General features: G+C 52.6%; 3 protein-coding genes across 3 annotated transcripts; 1 reads left to right on the top strand and 2 right to left on the bottom strand.

The window, feature by feature from the left end:
- Positions 1–408: 408 nt before the first annotated feature.
- Positions 409–5,232, bottom strand: CBH1_2 (Exoglucanase 1). The gene is made up of 4 exons (XM_062907331.1): positions 1,994–5,232; positions 1,478–1,936; positions 833–1,392; positions 409–773 (listed from the first exon to the last, which is right to left on the bottom strand). Exons 1-4 carry the CDS (start codon positions 2,144–2,146, stop codon positions 581–583), a joined length of 1,365 nt encoding a protein of 454 aa, XP_062770276.1. The 5' UTR covers positions 2,147–5,232; the 3' UTR covers positions 409–580.
- Positions 5,233–6,396: 1,164 nt separating this feature from the next.
- QC763_0009120 (uncharacterized protein) lies at positions 6,397–11,782 on the top strand (the record flags this gene model as incomplete). The annotated part of the gene is made up of 3 exons (XM_062905192.1): positions 6,397–9,697; positions 10,780–11,417; positions 11,483–11,782. The coding sequence occupies 3 exons, from the start codon at positions 6,397–6,399 to the stop codon at positions 11,669–11,671; spliced, it is 4,128 nt and encodes a 1,375-aa protein (XP_062770275.1). The 3' UTR covers positions 11,672–11,782.
- Positions 11,783–11,982: 200 nt separating this feature from the next.
- QC763_107490 (uncharacterized protein) lies at positions 11,983–12,777 on the bottom strand (the record flags this gene model as incomplete). The annotated part of the gene is made up of 1 exon (XM_062907330.1): positions 11,983–12,777. The coding sequence occupies one exon, from the start codon at positions 12,775–12,777 to the stop codon at positions 11,983–11,985; it is 795 nt and encodes a 264-aa protein (XP_062770274.1).
- Positions 12,778–18,062: the final 5,285 nt, after the last annotated feature.

The following is an 18,062-nucleotide window of genomic DNA, read 5'->3' as shown; positions in this document are numbered from 1 at the left end:
TTGCTGATAGTCTTGGATGCGTTTTGCTGGAGGATTGGGTATCGTGGTATCCATGCGGGGTATGTCGCGCGTTGTAACCCAGAGCAAACAAACACCACTGCAGTCTGTTTGGGCACGGCAGTGGATCATTATTGCTCCCAGGTTTGTTCGCCTTGGAGATGTCCACTGCTAGTGAGCTGGACTTGAAGTTGGTAGACATTCTTGACATTTATATATGCGACTAACGACTTGGGTGGAAGCGATAAGGCAGCCAAAATGTCAACATTGGGCCCTGTCTATACAAGAAAGTTGGGCTGGCTGGAGATCAAAGGAATGCCCATCGAGGCCAGCACTGTCACATGCAAGATGGTTTCTCTCGAGATGGGAGGAAGGCCGGTCCATAAGCACTAGACAGTGTCGATAAGAGAATAGAAAAAATGTGATCAATTTTGTGAAGGGGACAAGAAAATGCAATCTATGTAAGCTGTAGCCGTATGTAAAACCCCCATATATACGGTATCACTACCATCTACCACAACCCAGGCACCTTTTTCTAGCAAGGTTCAACCCTACCCCAACACGCCCAGTCTACCATGCCCATCTAATTGGCAGTGAAAGTCGAGTTGATAGCCCCAAATTTGATGTTGGAGTAAATAACATACGCATCCGGATGAGCAGCCTCAATCGTCGCCGGCACTCCATCAGCAGGATCGCATCTCCCGCGAGCAACACCTGGCTGCTCCGGGTCAGCATCGTTGGGGAAGATGCTGTCGAGCCAGTTCATGTTCACAGCACTGTTTCTCATCATTAGCTTCATCTCTCTCGGGTTTGGAAAAAGGGGGGTGAAACATACTGATCATCCCAAATACTCAAAACCAACACCATCTTCTTCAAGCTCTCCCCCATAGCCCTCATCCCCCCCAGCTGCCCAAAATAATTATTATCCCCAAACGCACTCTTCTGCTGCTCGCAGAAACCCTCACTGATAAAATTCGTCTGGTCCACCCCCGCAACCTCGGTGACAGAATTAGGAATCACATTCCCATCCTGGACGTAATACCGATGGATACTCTTCAAGTTGCCACTGTCGGTCCCGTCGTCGGTGACAAACTGGGTGACGATGGTGAAGGGCCTGGTCGTGTCGACCGTCTTGCCAGGGCCGTAAAACTCCCTGTTGCCGAGGCGGTACGAGTTGAAGTCGCAGCCGTCCTTGTCGCAGATGGAGTTGTACCTGTCGCTGCCGGCGCCGCAGTCGACGCCCTCGCAGCGGGTCTGTTCGTTGACGGAGCAGACGTGCGGGGTGTAGGCTGTCGCGTCCGAGTTTGCTTCCCAGATGTCCATTTCCGCGCAGCAGATGCCGTATTTGCCTGTGCCTGAGTTGCCGTCGGCTCCGCCCCAGCCTTCGACGTTTGCCTGTTGGGAGGGGAGGGGGAGGTTAGTATTTTATGAGTAGAGGGAAGGGGGAAAAGGTTGGGGGAGAGGGGGAAGGGTGGTGTACCTCGCCATTGATAAACTTGATATCCTGTGGACATTGAGAGTCGCAATACCCAGTGCCATACTTGGCACCGGCCTTGTTCCCGCTGAAAGACTTGAGCCCACCATCCTCGAGCATCTCGCTAAAGTACACGGCGCCGTTCAATCCACACGGGAGCTTGGAGACGTCCACGTCAAAGGTGAATTCCTTGTTGAGGAGGTTGAACAGCTTGTACTTGTCCGAGCTGGCCATGAGGTAGACTCTGGAGCCGACATTCTGGCCGTTGTCGTTTTTCTTGACAAACTGGAGCCTCAGGGCTCCGGACGAAGGTGTGGTGATGCCGTAGGTGCCGCTGTAGTCGGCGCCGTCGACGGCGCAGTTCTTCGCGCAGGTGGCTCCGTCTGGGCAGGCGGTTGCGTTCCACTCGTTGCCAGTGTAGCAGTTGGTGTAGCCGTTTGTGATGTGTGTCCAGCGCCAGTTGGCCTGGTTGGGGTGAGTTAGATGTCAATCTTGGAACCTATGGCTTTGATGATAACTTACGTCAAGGACCACCTCCGTGCTCTCCCTTGTACATTGGCCCGGTGCAGTGCACACTTGGATAGGCATAGAAGGATGGCGCTCAGCTGTGTAGGTGCCAACTTGTTGTCCAAGCACGAGGCTGGCAAAGGTGAGGAAAGCTGCTGAGCGGTACATGGTGGCTATGAGGGTGGACGACGGGAGATGAGTGCGGTGCCTCTTTCCAATCTTCTCTCTTTCACTGACAGATCCATCATCTTATACCTCTCGTCGTTCGACATGTTGAACTCATTATTGTGCCCGGTTGAGTTGCCAAGTTTGTCACGGAGGAAGACAAAATGCCTCGAGGTGGCAGGATATTCACTTGTGATCTCTTGCCGTCGTCGCTTACAAGCATTATCATGCCAACTGACCAAGAGATGGAGCAACGACCCCAACACAATAGGTGTTGATCAATTCTCCAGCGGCTAGCAATACCATCCCGCGTCGTAAGCCTCGGGCTCGCTTATCACGACCCCACGAACCATTGCCTCCATTCCAACCAAATCGTTTTCCCCCTCATGCGGGATGATCTCCCGGATCTCAGGGACTCGAAAAGCCTCCTATTTGGGCAGGTTTATCAACCGGGAAGCATTGACGTCGATCCCTGATCAGCGGGTCTGGATGACACCCTATCTCGGACAAGCACTACAAGCTTGCGGGACAAGAAGTCCAAGCATTGAGGCTCTGATTAGAGGATTAATATAGGCAAAAATGCAAATCCCGGTGATGCGGCCGGGTAATCGATCGGAGACGGGAATGCTGGACGATGCGCGCGAATAACATGAAACAAGACCCAGCCGGACGGAACGTCTTTGTGCGGCTTCTTCTTGGCCTATAATCGGAAGGTGTATTAGAAGAGAGGGTATTACCGCTATGTCCGTTCAACCAGCCCTGCTCTTGGTGTTGACCCGTTATCGATGTTCAGCATGAACGGGACGAGATGCCATCTGTTCCGGTCGAGTGGGTATCTAAAGGGAGGATTCAGTCAACCTCGTGCCATGGAAAAACTTTTCTTGTAAAAAGGCAGACCGCGTCATATCAGCTTGGTCTAAGAAGCATGGATGTTGATAAGACCGAGTTATTATTCCATGGTCCACGGCAATATGGGAGCGGTGATTTCGCGGTGAGATTTCAACATCGGATGAGAGTGTACGTGGGATTTAAGAAAGAAGAGTAGGAGAGTAATTGTCTATCGATAAAGACATAATCTTGACCGTCATCAGCGAGGAGCAGAGAGGATATGTAGGAGCAGACGATAGGGAAGACAAAAAGTGTTTGTGAAAGCGAAGGAGATTGACAGTGCCGGCAGACATCCGAACAGAAGTCGCGAGATCCGTTGATGGCTCACTCGCTCTCTCCTGTTGGGTTGTGTATGACTTTTGCCAACCATCAAGGTCCTCAGTGCTAGGCACCAGCCGGTAGAAGCTTTATTTATTAGTTCGACCTAGTAGATTTTAACCAGGCCCAGTACCCTCATCACAAAGCTCTCGCGGTCAAGTGGTAAGGTTATTGGGGCTACCCTCCGCCGCGGCTCACCGAGAGCCCCAAGACGCCCCCCGTTCGATTCTTCGTTAAAACCTCTAGGTTTTCGTAACCGGTCAATGGCCGGTGAGCTTTTTGCGATTTTATTTGTCTGTTGTTTACTTTACATGTAGTGGTCTACTCTAGCTGTTTCTCTTAACTTCTTTCTCTCTCTCGGGTTTATTTGATTCTAGGAGTCAGTCCTCCATCACCTGTTTTTGTTCCATGAATTTCGAGTCTTCTATAATTAACCGACCATGTGCTAAGAAGAAGAGTTATGAGAGGATGATATGTCGAGGTCCCTACCGTCTGACTTTTCTATCGTCTACTTTGACATGGTTGCAACTAACTCAGGGATGCAAAATGATGTTTGCGAATATCAAAAACCCGAGACACAGGCAGATTAGGCAGGAAGATAGCAGTAAGTAAAGCCACAACAAACCGCGAGATGCCAGCGCATTGTATATTGTAGCCTAGGTATGATGTGGCTGGTATGAGTGTGTGATAACCTTGAATCCTTCGCTTGTCAGGGCCGCTTTCATCACGACCATGTGGCACGATCAAGATCAGTCGCATGAAACAGCGGGGATGAACAAATGCCAACTACAGAGAAGCATAAATCACCTGCCCGTCGCTCGGAATTGGGACATTCGTAATACATGCGGGCATACATGCTGGCCTATGACTGCTGCACCCCAGACCTATTCCACTCGCACCTCTCGGTTTCGAAGCACGATGGCTGAACAAACCTTGGGGGCATATACCGAGTCTGGACTGGTCAAGGTATTCTGGGAATAAACTCCATATTTGTTCCGGGCGTCTGGGGGCAGGGGATCGCGAGGTTGAAACAAATGTTACACAACCAAGCAGTCAAGCCACCGCCGGAGGAGGCTTGTCTAGTGGAGAACTACAGGTCCGCAAGGGATCTCGAATCACACTCGGTAGATGCTTTGAGGCTGATCAAAAAGGTGCCGCTCTTGTTGGAATCCGCCGGGCGTCTGTTCGTATCAACAACTGCCGGGCCGTACGGTTAGTAATCCTTCTCCTCATGCTTCCAAAGGGAAGAAACATTTCAGACGGCATGGCCCGCCGTTGCGGAGGTTGCGGGGCCGGGACTGACGCCATGATCCGAACGGACGGCACCCAAGACAAACAGCGAGGGTCAACGCCACGAGGCTGTGCAGGCCCTACGGGAGCTTGGCAAACCAGCGATAACACTTAAAAAGATGCCGAAAACCAGGCTTTGATGTCAGCAGTTGTTATGCAACATCGGGAAGCCTAAAGCTGTGGAAATTGTCAGTTGCAAGCAGACAATGGCTTTGTCGATGTGGTCACTCGATCTTGAGAAACACAGAATTCAGGAGGAAAGCAGAGAGGATCGTGATACTGGCCTGGACTTGACAGATCCACCACGGCCTTGTGGAGACGCTCGGGTTTCTTTGCATGATCGGCACGCTAACAAAGACAAGCACTTTTTGACGGGTTGTTGCCGAGAATCTTGAGATTCTTTTAAATCGACAGATGCTGTGTGAGGGGTCTCAATAACAGGGCGCCGAACTGGCGAGTTTGAAACTAGGGAGACTCCTTGCGTTACTCTCAAAATGCCTTGCCCTCTTCTTTCCTGCATTTCTATGCCACGTCCAGGGTGGCTGTGCGCCTACCGCTCGCCGTGCAGTGGATGCCTTGTCAGTAGCGCGAAGGTGGGGTGGGGACAAGCTTCCTGTTCGAGCCTCACCACAGAAAACCCCAGCGCGGGGTAATTCTGCCTCTTGGGTCTGCCAATTCTGCCCATCGGCAAGGGAGAGGCACTGCCTCATGTCGTCTGCGAATCGCAGCATTCTCTACAGTGCTAACCAGGGACCTTCTCGAATCGTATCCATGAGCGACATTGGCGATTACCCATCATTATCTGTCTTGGGCGTTGCTTGTTGCACACTGTTGCCCCCCAAGAGGCGGAACAGTCGGCGTTCTCTCTTGTGCCTGTGCTGTGGCTTGACTCTGGATGACAGAAGCCAATTCATCCATCTTGCCCCCTTCGGCTTTCAATATCGTGTCTGAGTAGCCACACTGAATTCTGCAACCCCTCAGTCACCTTTCCATCACTCCTTTTTTTTTTTTTTTTTTTTTTTTTATGTTACCACCATTTCTGCAGGTTGCCCGCCCATAGATGCAGCTGACTGATCAATTCGGTCTATCATTATCCATCTTTGCCTTAATCCATGTTTTTGGCTGCCTCCCGCCTTCTCAGCTTTATCTCTACACAACCTCACCATTCTGTTATACCTTGATATCTGGTGTTTTCCATCAAAGATTGATCATCTCAACCTCTTGACCGTTGGTATCTTTGCATCCCCCCCCTTTCCTTTCCACAAGCATTTTAAGCGCTTGGCTCAGTCCAGGCTCGGAACCGCAGCCGTCGCCCTGCGCCTCGCCCCCAATTATCACCCCTGTCAGCGGGCCACTGGCCCAAGGAACAGGTGCGGCGTGCCTCATCTAGCAGTGCGCGCGCCAGCAACAGCAGCACTCCAACTCTTCTCTTTCAATCCTCCTGCTCTCGACACGCCGATCACTTGATTTCTCCTGAACCACATTCCTGCTTCTGCTGCGACCTTCCATAGCACTTCCAAGCGGAATTCGGACCGTGGTTGGCGCATTTGTAGCTGGCAAAGACAGTGACACCCGACACAACACTCCCGTTGCGCAGCCGCAGGACCATGTATGCCGCCTAGGGTCATTGACTCCCCACCTCTCGACCAAGATATCGGGAGCTCCACCGGCTCTTCCCCCTTCATAGACAAGACAACGCCCCCAGATCTCATCGTATAATATATCACCCTGGACTTTCCTACCCGCCGTCCGCAAATATGTCTTCGATTCACACCATATACCCCTCATCCGTCCCTGACACCACCACACGCCGCCGGGACCGGATTGATGAACCCCGCAGACCTCACCAGCAACCACAACAGCAACCGCAACAACAACTTCACCTCCAGCAATATCAACTTCAAGGCGCCCCGTCGACGCCAAGTAAGAACAGCGATCTCTCTGCATACCCATCGCCCCAACAGCAGTACTCCTCGCCCTCCCTAAACGTCAACACCCCTGCCGAGTCCGAGTCCACCCTCAGTGTTCACTACCAGTCGAGCGAATTCAGCGAAGTTGACGATCCCTTCTTTGGCGCGAGCTTCAATAGCATTGGCGGCTCCCCTTCTTTCTTGGTGGACGATAGTTTGGATTCGTTTCTTGTCGACCAACAGACATCTCAGTCCAACATTTCGACTAGCTCGCAACATGTGCCACAGGCTGGCGCGGTCACCTTTCCTCTGAGTCCCGACAAGACCCCTTCACTATCCACGGCTTCACCCCAGGCAGACGGGAAAAGCGAGTTTGCAACATTTCCTGACCTGTCTCAGCCATCGATTGGGCCGCACGAGCTCTCACTTACAGCACAGTCGTCTTCTGTCGACTTGACTCCAAGGACAAGCAACAGTGAGGAGTCAAGCGACAGCGGCCTTGCCCCAGCAGCTCCCATTATGCATAGTCATAGTCCGCGAGTCACAGTCTCCCATTGGGAACAAGACAACAATGTCGGGTCATATGAGTTCAACACCAGCCAACAGGCAGTGCATGAGGCCGAGCCATCTCCCACTGTCCGTGATCTCTCGGGCCGATGGGCGAATCAATCCACAGGCCCGAGCGGTTTGGACCCAGCTCGTCGACCAAACGTCGAGGTCCCGAGCATGAATGAGCTGGCTTCAGATCGTGACCGGGAACAGCAAAACAGAAGGGTTGACAGTTGGCTGCAGAAGCATACTGCCCGAACAACACCTTCAGAGTTCGTGCCTGTCATGCCTCAGGATGCCAACACCAATGTTCCCGATCGCGAGATTGAAGTATCAGAGACGCAGAATGTGCTAAAACCTGGCCAAACGTACTACAACGAGAACGCCGCGGGTGGTTTGACGGAAGAGGATGTCGATTTCATTCGACAGAATCGCAACTGGGCTGATGGACCCATGGTATCGTCCATTTCTTCCACTCGGCACCAGCCCGAGACCGCTCAAGCCGCTATTGCGAGATATACGCGGATGTGCGATAACGAGTCGGTTGTATCTCGAGCAGCAACATGGGGAACACGACGTCGCAGTTTACCTAGCATCTTTGATTATGATGTGCAGGCGACCACAAACCTCTTCAAGAAGCTCTCGCTGAGCCGAGGTGATAACAGTCGACGACCGAGCATCATTGGGGTCATGCGCGACAAGCTCACCCGGAAACCAAGTGTCAACAATAGCAAGCGGTCTCGTGGCGTTGAAAACGATGATGCAAGCTCTGGGGGAACCGACACATCTTTTGAGCGAAGAGACAGCCAGGTGAAGCTCGCACCACCAAGCCCCACCCCATGGAACAGAAAGAACAGTGTTCCAAGCATCAACACGGCGCTTGTTGCCATGGGGGGAAGTGTGGCAGCCATTGGGACCACACATGCCCGATCCGGCTCCCTCAGCGCCACTCCTGTCCACTCTCCAGTCGTGAGGAGCCCGAGCACGCTGAGCGTCAAGAAGCCCTTGATGAACCGATTGAGAAGCAAGTCAGAGAACCAACCGCCTGGCATTGTCGACATGTGGAAGATGACCGGTGGGCCGCCGGTTTCCAACCTTGGGAATGCCAAGTCGAATGCTGGTGATTTGGATGACGATGATGACGAGGAAGATGACGGATTTGAAGAAGGCGACAAGACGGAGTCAACCAAGCTCATTGATGACATCACCCCCAACATGGCGGGCTTCAAGGACCACGTTCTCAAGTTGAATCCTCAACTGAGTACCGTCAACGCCTATCTGGTCGAACGTATCGCCCACCAGCAGATCATCCGGTACAAGGGCCTCCTCAACTCTCGGGTAAAGCACATCCAGGCTGTCAAAGCACAAAACTGCAACTGCGGTAGCATGTGCATTGCACTCGGAGGCAGTGCCAATATCCTCAACGCCGGCGGTACCGACCCCCTATCTGCCAGGTTTGACGGTTCGGATGGAGAAATCACGCCGCTAGAGGGCGCGATCAATCAGGAGAGCTTCCCTCAAGACATCCCCATGCCTCCTACCAGCACACTGCCTGCCGAGTTTGAGTGTCAGCTGTGTTTCACGTCAAAGAAATTCCAGAAGCCTTCTGACTGGACCAAACATGTCCATGAAGATGTCCAGCCGTTTACCTGCACCTGGGACCGATGCAGAGACCCCAAAATCTTCAAGAGAAAGGCAGACTGGGTCCGCCACGAGAACGAAGGTCATCGGCACCTGGAGTGGTGGACGTGCGACGTTGAGGACTGCCGTCATATCTGCTACCGCCGTGACAACTTCCTTCAACACTTGGTTCGCGAGCACAAGTTTGCTGAGCCCAAGGTGAAGACCAAGGCGGCCATCAAGCGGGCAGGTGGTAACGACCCCACCTGGCAAAGAGTCGAGGCTTGTCACAAAGAGACCACTGCTTTGCCTCAACAAGAACCATGCCGCTTCTGTGGCAAGACGTTCCCGACCTGGAAGAAGTTGACTGTCCACTTGGCCAAGCACATGGAGCAGATCAGCTTGCCGATTCTCAAGCTGGTAGCCAAGAAGGATCTCGACGAGGATACCATCATCAGTCCTGTCCAAGATCCGCCACCGCGGCAGTTTCCTCCCACATTCAACACCCAAACCCAGTGGGATCGATCTCCGGTTGGCCAGGGGCCAATGGTCCGTCAACAAGGCCCAATGCCAGTATATACGAATGCGCCGCTCCCTGGCCAGTTTGTCTACCATCACGCTATACCTCAGCAACAACAGTTTTACCCTCAACACCACAGCGATTTTGGTGATCTCGCTCAGAGCATGGGTCAGACCAATCTCAACATGCAACCGGTCGGACACCACCCCGTCACTGGCTTCACTAGCCTCAACACGCCCGCCTTTGGCGGCGGACTTCCCGTCACAACAAGCCCTTACATGTCAACGCCGCCAAACAATTATGTGTCTACTCCAGAGATAGAGCCCTTTCCCGCCATGCCAACCATGTCGATGAACGCTCTGGGGCTGCAAGATCCCAGCGCGGGGGTCCAGATGGGGTATGGGGGTAACATGCTTGATATTCATGCGACTGGGCCTGAACATCAGTTTACACCCCAGGGTTCAGTGTCACCGTTTTCTCATTCGCCACACCAACCCCAGGGACCGTTTTACCACCCTCAGTGATGTTGTTTTCGTTCATTGAGGTTTGCTAGTGTTTGTTGATTTTGATGATTACGAAAGAAAAAAGTCATTTGGTTGGGATTTGATTGAGTACGAGATACCCAGTTTTGTACCGAAATGTTTTAGGTTTTTGGTGTATCTGCTTGGTCATGGAGCTGGATTTGGTGGGATGGCTTGTTGAAGTATATACCCCTTTTTGTGTTCTCTTCTCATGAGGTGGTTAGTTCATTTGGGGTCTTGAATGATAGCGGAATAGTATTGTCTGGGTTTATCTTATTCTTGTTTCATCTTTCGAATTTCACGGCCGAATGTGGGTATGATCGTAGTCGGTTGAGGGTTTGGGTGGGCGTTGATGATATTTGCTCTTATGACATGCGGAATAGAATTAGGCTTCTTCTCACGAACAGTGGTATTGACACTCGTGTTCCGCTCGAATGCCTACATCCAAATGAGAAAACAAAGTAAAATTGCGCTCTTCATACCAAAAGAGGGTTCAGGTTGTGGAAAGAGAGCTGGTGTTGAACCATAAATGGTGTTCTTATCGCCATTCAGGGGATTTCTCTTATCAGCGACGACCCCTCCATCCATCCTCTCTCACCCTCACTCACTCTTCCACACCCCTCCACTTTGACAAGACTGCGTCATACGATTTTCTCACCTTCCATTTTGACGAAGACTTGAAAGTTGTGTCATTCAGGTTCTCTTTCGTCACATCGGCCCTGAGATTATTTTCAAGGTAAGTTTTCTCTGATAAACCCTCTGAATTCGCTCGACTCACAATTACAGAGATAGGTACCCCGCAACACCACAACGTCTCGCCCTCACTCACCTCAACTCACACCTCTTAACAACCCACTCAGTCACTGTTTCGTTAAAGTACTTTCACCACCCCCCACCAACTAGCACCATATCTTTCTCACCCACCTTCACCCCCCAAAAAAAAAAAAAAAACCCCCACATCCATCCCCCTCCTCCCAACCCCCGCCCTCCGCTCCCTCACCACCGCCGACCTCCTCCCAGCAGCAGTCTCAGTCAAGAACCTATCCAGCACCCTCCTCCGCGCAGCCACAGACGCCTGGGACCGCCCCCTCCGCCCCCAACCCCTCCTCCTCTCGGCAGAGATCAGTTTCACCTCCCCCTTTGAAACCGCCTCCGCAACCGACAAGCTTGGCGAGGACACGATCCACTACGGCAATTTATCAAAGGCACTCCTCGACATTGTAGAGACTTACTTCGGCCCTAATTCTGCAGCCGCCATTTCTTCTCCAGAGGAGGACGAGGGGGATGCGATCTCGGTGCTGAACCAGATATTCGTTCATCTCACTGGGTTGTCTATCGATGGTGTCAAGGGGGACAGAACCCCTTTTTTGGGGGGGAGTTTAGATAGGATCGGGTTTCTGGGTGTGAAGCTGACGCTCCCAAAAGCGAGCTTGCTCGGCGAGGGTGTGAGTCTCACCGCAAGCGCGGGGTTTGACAACACGGGAAAAATGACCGCCCGCGCGCTAGGGATGGAGATCACCAGACTCGGAGTGCCGACGTTGGTCGGGGTTAACCCTAACGAGCGGGAGGCGAGGCAGATGTTGGTTGTTACGGTGGGGATTGAGGGGATCAAGGTGAGGGGGGATAGGTATGTCGGGGTTGAAAAGGCGGTTGTGAAGGTGAGTGAAAAATGAAGCAAAAAAAGAAAAGGGGATGGGATAGAAATGCTGACTGAGTGAAATAGGCGCTGGGGGAGTCATCATTCGAGACGTTGGAAGCGTTGGGGGCGCACTTGATTGACAAGGTGGAGGAGGTTTTTGTCAATGGGGAGGATTACACCGTCAGAGTAAAAATCGAGAAGCCGATTGCGGTTCCGTTGGCCGAGTGTCCGGTTGTGGAGGTGAGGAGAGTGGTGAAGGATTATTATAGGTGATTTGCTGTACGGCATCAAAGTGTTCATCTAGCATTGCTTGAAGCAGTTGCCTCCAGTCTATTTGAGCCTCCCTCTCTATCTTACACCTCAACACCGAAATTCAAAGTGTCCCATTCTCAAGGTCGTCTAGCGGCTCCCCCCTTCTAAAACCCCAAAGGAAATGATGATATCGAATACTAAAAATTAGGTAAACCCTGCCTCTGTCTGTCCAACCTCACACATGCTGTCCTGTTGCCCCCACTGAGTAGGAGTACTGTATACCTCCTACTCATACACCCCCACCTCCTCTCAAAAACTTGACCAACCCTCTCTCATATACTCAACTTGACCCTCTCACAAAGCGGCACATCCCCCCCCGTCAACCCATCCACCAACTCTTTGTCTGGATCAAACAGCATGATATGAAAATGCTCCACACTCTTGACAGACTTCAAACAGGTCCAATTCCTGAACCAAACAACCCTCCCCTCCTCCAAGCCCCCCTCCACCACAAACTTCTTCCTCACCCACTCCCCCACCACCTTTGTCTCTTTCTCCGTCAAATCCCCCTTTTCCCCCTCGGCCTCGAGCTCAAACTTGACCCACACCACCAGATGGACAATCTTGCCATCTATACCATACGGCCAGTCATTCCGGAGTATCTTGACATCCTCCTCACACTCAAACGGCTCGTCACCCTTGGGGATGATGGGGTGTTCCCAACCGAGACGCTGCGAGAGGATAAAGTTCATGACGGAGCCGTACTGCTGCTTGATATTATAACAAAACTCGTGGTAGCGGCGGAGGTCCGAGGGGATGCGCTGGAAGAGGTCGGGGCGGTACGACCGGATCTTGGAGAGGACCGTGGGCCAGGATTCGATTTCGTAGTGGGAGTCGGGGGTGGAGATTATGGAGAGGTCTTTTGGGTTGAGGTTGAGGAGGTAGGAGGGGCAGGTTTGGGTGCGGAGGTGGGGGGGGACGTTTACGTTCCAGTAGGGGATGTATTCTTCATTTTTGCGGGATTGTTCTTCTGAGGAGTTGGTGCCTTTGGGGGAAGAGGCGGTAGCATTGCCGTTGGTGGTGTTGGTGGTGGATGTCATTGGGGGATCATCAGATGTGCTGCCCATGGTTCGTGGGGGTGGGGGGAGTGTTTTACACGCAAGAGACGACAGGTTGAAAAAGAGAGAAGTGAGACAAGGTGGGTGCAGAAAGAGAGCTGAGATACGATTGGCTCGGTGTTTGAGGTTGTCAGAAGTGACTTGATCGTCGTCGGTCCCGAACGATGGACTCCAGTTCGAATGCAGGCGGCAGTGGCTTGCTGATATTCGTTGGGCCTACAGTGCCCCACATACCGTAGGGAGGCCCAACAACCTGGAAGGAATGCAGACAGCTGAAGAAAGCCCGTCGTGAGGCTGGCTTGCAGCCTGGGTGGCTTGCATGGGCTGATCAGGGACAATCGCAAAGGGCAGGCGCAACACAACGGAAGCTGAAAGAGCGGAGCGGAGTCCAGTGGGCTCACACCCCGGAGCAGAGTGGGTGGACGGCGAATCTCCGGCCGAGTGGGGCCGACATTTTGCTTGGCAATCTCGGACCTCGTACCGAGAGACAGCGAGGGGGCCGGACCGAGACCTGTCTTAGCCCCCTGGTGCTCCCAGAAAAATCTACGGCCCGGGGCTATTGTTTTCTTGGCCTAGTGCAGACCACAAATAGCTGCACGTTCCCATCAGATTGGACACTGTCCGATAGTCCCAAGATCTTGGATCACTCTGGACTGGGCCGGAGCATTGGAGGCTAGGGGACATCGAAGCGAGGGGGACCCCGTGGGCCGTTTGCTTCGTGGCGGGTTGCTCTTTGTTTCTTGTTTGCTTTTCCTCGGCATATTTGCAAAAGATATATTGACCGGATCGTCATGATTGAGAGAGATAACGATACACGGCAACCGAAAAGTGGCAATGACTTTCATCATGTCCCTCACTCAAGAAACTGACGAAAATGTCTCGGGTACCGATATCACGCTTCGTCGAAAAGGAGAGGCAAAACAACTTGGCTCCTTTCCCCACGTGGGTCCCTTTCTTCATCGGCGGAGCGCGATCGCGAGATTCCGAGATTCCACGCATCTGTTCTAGGACCCATTCATTTTGCGGCAGTGCTGGGGGTAGCAGCTGGGCAGCCTTGCACCTCCTTTCTTGATGCCTTGCATTTGGAAGCCGTCAACTCACGAAGCGACCGTTCTCAATAAAAACCTAGTGGAGCTCGGAACGAGGGACACTGGCCCGTCATTTTCGTGGCGAGATGCGATATTTTCCAGAAAATACGACGTTGCCTTTATTCCCTCCCTCTGAAAGGGCCCTGGACGATAACGGGCCGAGTTGGGGGAGCTGAAGGAGGTCTGATATCTTGTTGTGGTGTTTTATATCTGACAGCTCGTGATAGTGGCTGGATCTGCTCGACAGCCCGCCACCAACAAAAAAAAAAAAGAAAGAAAAAAACGCCCTCCAGATAGGAGAGATATCGACATGGCAATAAAACAATTCCAAGCAGCATCCCGCTCGCCGTTTGCCTGGCGAATAACTGAGGCGCCTCGACTCCTGATCGAGACGGCATCAAATTTCCCGGTTGATGGGCTGGTGGAACTTGGGTTATGACAGCGAGCCCATCATCTGTTTTTAGCTCCCGTTGGGCTGAAGCTTCAGTTCTCGGGTTTGCCAGACACCATGGCAACCAGCAGGGGCTTCCTGGAAATGCTACCGTGTGGGAGAGGGGTAGTTTTGGCCCAGCTGTTAAGGAATCGGGTACCAGGCGGCACAGGCCAATATTCATATCCAGACTTCGTCGATGGAAGGAGGAGGCTTGTTCAGCACTTCAGTTTTGAGAAGGCGGCGTGTTCATGCGACTTGATATATCGGAGGATATCTCAGCACCGGATGGTTTTTCTGATTTCTTTGTGCAACTGTCAACAGCAGGACCAGTCGACAGGTTACTGTGACGGCATCAATTCTATAGGTAGGCTCCATAAGTATCGAAGCCTAGTTAGTACCCCGCGATTTCCGGCGCGGGAGTTGCGCTTCAGAAATCAGACAACATGTCACCGTGACACGGATCAAACAGTGCAGCAACGTTGAAGAACTGCAAAGCTCCTGCGCCTACCATTGGGTTCCGTGCCGTGAGAATTGGCGGAAAACTCGAAGCTCAGCTGGTGGTGGGTGGTCAGTTGTGGTATCAAGATGCCCCTGCCTGTGGTGACGCCACTCGCAGAAGTGATCCTCGTCTGACAGGAGCGGCAGTTCGGGTACCTGATGCACTAACAATAACTTTTTGCCCGATTGAGCTGCTATGGCCCAATGCTTCTCCTGGCCGACATTCGTAACTCACCACCTACTACTCAGGTATTAAAACCTTCAAGATTCAGGGGCACCCTCTTGAGCTCTGCATTCCACGTCCTTCTTCTCTTTCCATCCGTCCATCCTCAAGGTTCAAACCACTGTGAACCGTCGGAGCTGCTGCAAGCTTGAGAATAGTTACAGGTACGTCTTCCAGGTTACTTGAAAGTTGGAGCTACCTGGATGTTGGGAACCCCTCCCCCTCTTCCTCCCCCCGCCCTCATCTGGATCTGTTCATCTCGAGCTTCCACCCCGTTCCTCCATGTGATTGCTTGCAATTCGCCAGTTCCACTGCAGGAAAGAGGGTCTATCCAGGTTGATCCTGCTCCTATTTCAAGGCCTGTCAACTCCTTTTATTACGTCAACCGGCTAATTTATCTCGTAAAACAGCACCTGCCCAACAGCTACTACATCTGTAACTTCCCCCTCCATCGTCATCGAACTTCTTCCCAACACCTCTTCAACCAAACCACTTTTTCTCTTTTCCTCTTCTCACCGCCAACATAGCTCTCCCATTCTTCCAGTCCGCCCAAAGCATCTTCACCAATCACACGGCGAAAATGGCACAGGCGATTAAGAGCGCTCTCCCATCCCACCTCAAGCCCGGCAACGGCGACGAGCAGGAGTTTGCCAAGAGACATCATGGCAAGACTCGTTCCCACATGGTTAGTTTTTGCACATCTCCTATTCCCATCCCTTCTGCTGGTGTGTTGTTCTCTTGGACGAGTGCGAGGACGGGTTCTGCCGAGTCGGTGCCGCTCCCCAACAAAGGAGGATCCGAGCAGGACCACGGCTTGCTCCAGCCCGTGGCACAAGCGAGCAACTGCTTCTGTGACGTGCATCATCCGCCTGTCACGGGTTCACCAACATCATCACCGACAAAGAACACGGCCCGGTCACCCGCTCTGTCTCCCGAACTGCCTTGTTGTCCGACTCGAAAGGTGGAGTTGCTCCAACGGCGCAATCTCCCGGCCCTTCCCAAGACAGGATCCCAACTGTTGGACGAGCTGTGCACGAACAATCTATCCGTAATAACTCCGAGAGAATCCCGCTGTGGACAATATGGGACCGGGGCTGTCCGCCGACGGGACAACAACAGCATTAATGGGTTTCTTGTTGCCATGCACTGGCACAATGGCTTCAATGACGTCAGACTAACCCGCAATTTTCCACCAGGCTTTCGAGAACACCTCGACCAACATTGCTGCTGCCCAGATGCGCAATGCTCTCACCAACCTCGCCGAGACCGTGAAGGACCCCAAGGAGAAGAAGCTGTTCGAGACCGAGATGGACAACTTCTTCTCCTTGTTCCGCCGCTATCTCAATGACAAGGCTAAGGGCAACGAGGTGTATGTGTTCCTCAGAATTGGCTGAACAAAGATCATGTGGCTGACGGGAAAATAGCTCGTGGGACCGCATTGCTCCTCCCGCTGCTGGCCAAGTCGTCGATTACGAGGACTTGGCCCACTCCGAGTCTGTTGGCTTCCTCAACAAGCTTGCTGTTCTCAAGCTCAACGGTGGTCTCGGTACCTCCATGGGTTGCGTTGGTCCCAAGTCGGTCATTGAGGTCCGTGATGGCATGTCTTTCCTTGACATGTCCGTCCGCCAGGTCGAGCACCTCAACCGCAGCTACGGCTCCAACGTCCCCATTCTCCTCATGAACTCTTTCAACACCCACGATGATACCGCGGCGATTATCAAGAAGTATGAGGGTCATAACGTCGACATTCTTACCTTTAACCAGTCGAGGTATCCCAGAATCTTCAAGGACTCCCTCCTCCCGGTCCCCAAGTCCTTTGACTCTGCTCTCCATGACTGGTATCCTCCCGGACACGGTGACGTTTTCGAGTCCCTCTACAACTCTGGTGTCCTTGACCAGCTCATCGACCGTGGCATCGAGATCATCTTCCTTTCCAACGCTGACAACCTCGGCGCCGTTGTTGATCTCCGCATTCTCCAGCACATGGTTGAGAGCGAAGCCGAGTACATCATGGAGTTGACCAACAAGACCAAGGCCGATGTCAAGGGTGGTACCATCATTGACTACGAGGGCAGCGTCCGCCTTCTCGAAATCGCCCAGGTCCCCAAGGAGCATGTCAACGAGTTCAAGTCCATCAAGAAGTTCAAGTACTTCAACACCAACAACATCTGGATGAACGTCAAGGCCATCAAGCGCGTCGTCGAGAATAACGAGCTCGAGATGGAGATCATTCCTAACGGCAAGACCATCCCCGGTGATAAGAAGGGCGAGTCGGACATTAGCATTCTCCAGCTGGAGACCGCTGTTGGTGCTGCCATCAAGCACTTCAAGAACGCCCACGGTGTCAACGTTCCCCGTCGCCGCTTCTTGCCCGTCAAGACTTGCTCTGATCTGATGCTTGTCAAGTCTGATCTCTACACCGTCAAACACGGCCAGCTCCAGATGAGCACAGCCCGCTTCGGTGATGCTCCTCTGATCAAGCTCGGTGGTGACTTCAAGAAGGTGTCCGACTTCCAGAAGCGCATCCCTAGCATCCCCAAGATCATTGAGCTTGACCACCTCACCATCACCGGTGCGGTCAACCTTGGTCGCGGTGTCGTCCTCAAGGGTACCGTCATCATTGTGGCGACAGAGGGTCAGACCATCGACATTCCCCCAGGATCCATCCTCGAGAACGTTGTCGTCCAGGGTAGCTTGCGTCTGCTTGAGCATTAAGGTGTTTTTTGTTAGGATCGGGCAGGGACATAGCGTTTGGTTTTTGTGTTGCCGTTAACAGTACTGGCTGGGTTTTGTTGCTTCTGTTGCAGGTTGGACATCACCTTGAAACAGGATTGCGTAGATATACCATGGCGAGTTCTAAGCCTTGAGTTGTGGGAAAGACGGGAAAGGACTTGGACGGATTACTTGTGTTTTTTTTTTGTTGTTTAAAAAGTAATCTGAGGGCAGGATATCTTTTGCCCGGTGGTTGAAGGTTGGGGAAGAAGATAAAAAATACACACGGAAGGCTTGATCCTGTGGAAGATATGGGATAGTAAATGGTAGCCTGTAGAAT

Source organism: Podospora pseudopauciseta, chromosome 1 (genome assembly GCF_035222475.1).
Source record: "Podospora pseudopauciseta strain CBS 411.78 chromosome 1, whole genome shotgun sequence".
Classification (NCBI taxonomy): Eukaryota; Fungi; Ascomycota; class Sordariomycetes; order Sordariales; family Podosporaceae; genus Podospora; species Podospora pseudopauciseta.
The sequence above is the reverse complement of the archived record's forward strand: the minus strand, read 5'-3'. Positions and strand labels throughout refer to the sequence as shown.